The sequence below is a fragment of the Diospyros lotus genome, chromosome 7 (assembly GCF_014633365.1).
Source record: "Diospyros lotus cultivar Yz01 chromosome 7, ASM1463336v1, whole genome shotgun sequence".
In the NCBI taxonomy this organism is placed as follows: domain Eukaryota; kingdom Viridiplantae; phylum Streptophyta; class Magnoliopsida; order Ericales; family Ebenaceae; genus Diospyros; species Diospyros lotus.
In genome coordinates, this window is record NC_068344.1 from 34346957 (window position 1) to 34349399 (window position 2443).

At 33.0% G+C, this 2443-nt stretch overlaps 1 protein-coding gene across 1 annotated transcript; it reads right to left on the reverse strand.

The window, feature by feature from the left end:
* Positions 1-884: 884 nt before the first annotated feature.
* LOC127806589 (uncharacterized) lies at positions 885-1491 on the reverse strand. Its single transcript, XM_052343972.1, has one exon. The coding sequence runs from the start codon at positions 1402-1404 to the stop codon at positions 1045-1047; it is 360 nt and encodes a 119-aa protein (XP_052199932.1). The 5' UTR covers positions 1405-1491; the 3' UTR covers positions 885-1044.
* Between the last annotated feature and the right edge of the window lie 952 nt (positions 1492-2443).

The window sequence follows — 2443 nt, forward strand, 5'->3', positions numbered from 1 at the left end:
AATTAACATTAATACTATTTGCATCTATGTCACATCAGTGTATTTTATTTGGTTTTAATTTTAATTACATAATTATATTTAAGATAGGATTTGGATTTGTAGTTATAATTTTGATTCATAATTCTTGGATTAGTTTTATGCCATATATAATTGGCCCAATAATCTACTCTTTTACTTATTTGTTGATTATTGAATATAATTAATATTAATTTTCTCTCCAATCAAAAAATTTATTTTTAGATCGTTATTAATTTTTTATTTTTTAAAATAATAAAAACATAATTACTTTCATATTTTTAAAATTGTATTTTAAAAATTAAAAAAATATATAAAAAAATTCAAAACAATAAAAAGTCATTTTACCTATTTTCATTACAAACACACTTAAAATTTTCAAAACACATAAATGATTTAGACAAAAAGAACACATTTTTAATAATTTTAAAATAAAAATTCAAAATAAATTTAAAATTTAAAATTAAAAATTAAAATATGAAGAGGATTATGTTGCACAGAATAACTCGGAGGAACTGTTTTTTCGTTTTCAAAACGTTTCCCATTCTCATTTTGGATTTTATTTATGTTTTTTCTAAAAAAAATATCCGTTTTCATATTTTTATTTTGTATGAGAAATGTTTTTTGTTTTTATTTAAGTGCAACATAAAGTAGGAAAGTCTAAAATTTCATAAAAAATTTAGTATATTATTAAAAATTTTAAAAATTACGATTAACTTTTAAATTAATTATTTATATTTATATAACTTTTAAATTAATTATTTATATTTATATAACTTTTAAATTAATTATTTATATTTTTATAACTTTTAAATTAATTGTTTGCGGAAATATATAATTAACATAATTACATAAACGATTAAACATGATTTACAGTAATAAGTTCATCAATTCAGCTAATATACACAAAAACGATGCATACATACATACACACATACATACATATATACATATATATATCGATATACGCGCTTTACCGTATAATATACGTAACCGAACCTACAATCATACATCTTCTCCGAACAAAGGTCACCGGCCGGACAGGTTCGAGAAGTCGGAGGCCAGCCGGGAGGCGATCGCAGAGTGATACATCGGGTCGTGAATCGACGCCGTGTCGGTCGTCATCATCCGGAGCCGCCTGGCCTTCTCCTCGGTGAAACCGCCCGGAGCGAACCGCGATCGGGCCGGCTTGGGGTCCAGATTCGAGTCCGACTCGCCCTTGGCCTTGCCGTTGCCCTCGGAGTGGATGTAGTCAGGCTCGGAAGACCAGCCGAAGAGCGGCGTCCACCAGCAGGACGGCGAACCGCGACGAGTTTCCGGCTTTCGGTGCCCGCGGGCGGCGCTTCCGCGGACGGCGATCGACTGGAAAGGTACTAGACTCATAGCCATTTCTCGGTGTGTATACGCACGTATAGATACAGAGAGAGACACCGATTGGGGCACGTCGTTGGGTTGATCTGGAAAGCGAAAATACAAGAGAAACTATTTGGGGGTGTATTGAAGGAAAAAGAATCCTTATTGTATGACCATAATACCCTTGGACCTAGGAGTGAATTTCATAAAATGCCCAACATCTAGAACGATATATTTACCTGATTTCTGAGTAAGCTAAGTTAAAGGTCTCTCTCTTCTTGTCCATTGGGGTCAAAACACACCAAGGAAGGATGGTAAATATTCTCGGTATTGTACTTTCACAACATAAATATGGGAGATTTCAACTTATTTAAGTTGTTCTTCGAATACCCATCATTGTCAGTTAGTGTTAGGTTAAAAATCTTGTTCGTAATCAAGATTGATCTAGTAATAAGAAGTCACAAAGGGAACTTATTAGGGTCAATTCACACACAAATTATCTCACGTGTCCATTAGTACACATGGGCAGCGGCCCATTTACAGAACTTGGGCTCCACTAGGCCCATTTACAGGACTGGGCTGGGCTCTGCTTGTCTGGAATGAGTCCAGACGGGCTTTGTGATAAGAAGGAACTTTTTAATATATTAAACTAAGGTGTGTTTCTGGACCAAAAGAAGTAGAGGATTTCAACAAGTCAAGAGTACAGAGAATATATTTTTCAATTTCTTTTCACTGCAATATCATAGGTTTGATATTTTTATACAACACTTCTATAAATTGTTATTCAGATCATATCACTTTCCTTCTAATGCTTCTTTAAGTTAGCTTTTCCATGAACGGAAGATAAAAGCTAGTGCTTAAGCTGAACTGCTCTCATATAGATGAAATCTACAAGAAATAAACATATCAAGTGTTAAGACATAGTTTACTAGGCCTAGGTTTCATTGGTCTCGCCCAAAACGAGAAGGGGCAATGAGTATTCCTACAAATACACATTACAGTTCAATTAAAATGATATGACATCCTTAATTCTCATATTTTTTTGTGAAATATTACCTTAAGATTACTATGTGGT

What these genes read in the sequence shown, in the direction of transcription:
- LOC127806589 (XM_052343972.1), bottom strand. Translation starts at nt 1,404, where the DNA reads ATGGCTATGAGTCTAGTACCTTTCCAGTCGATCGCCGTCCGCGGAAGC.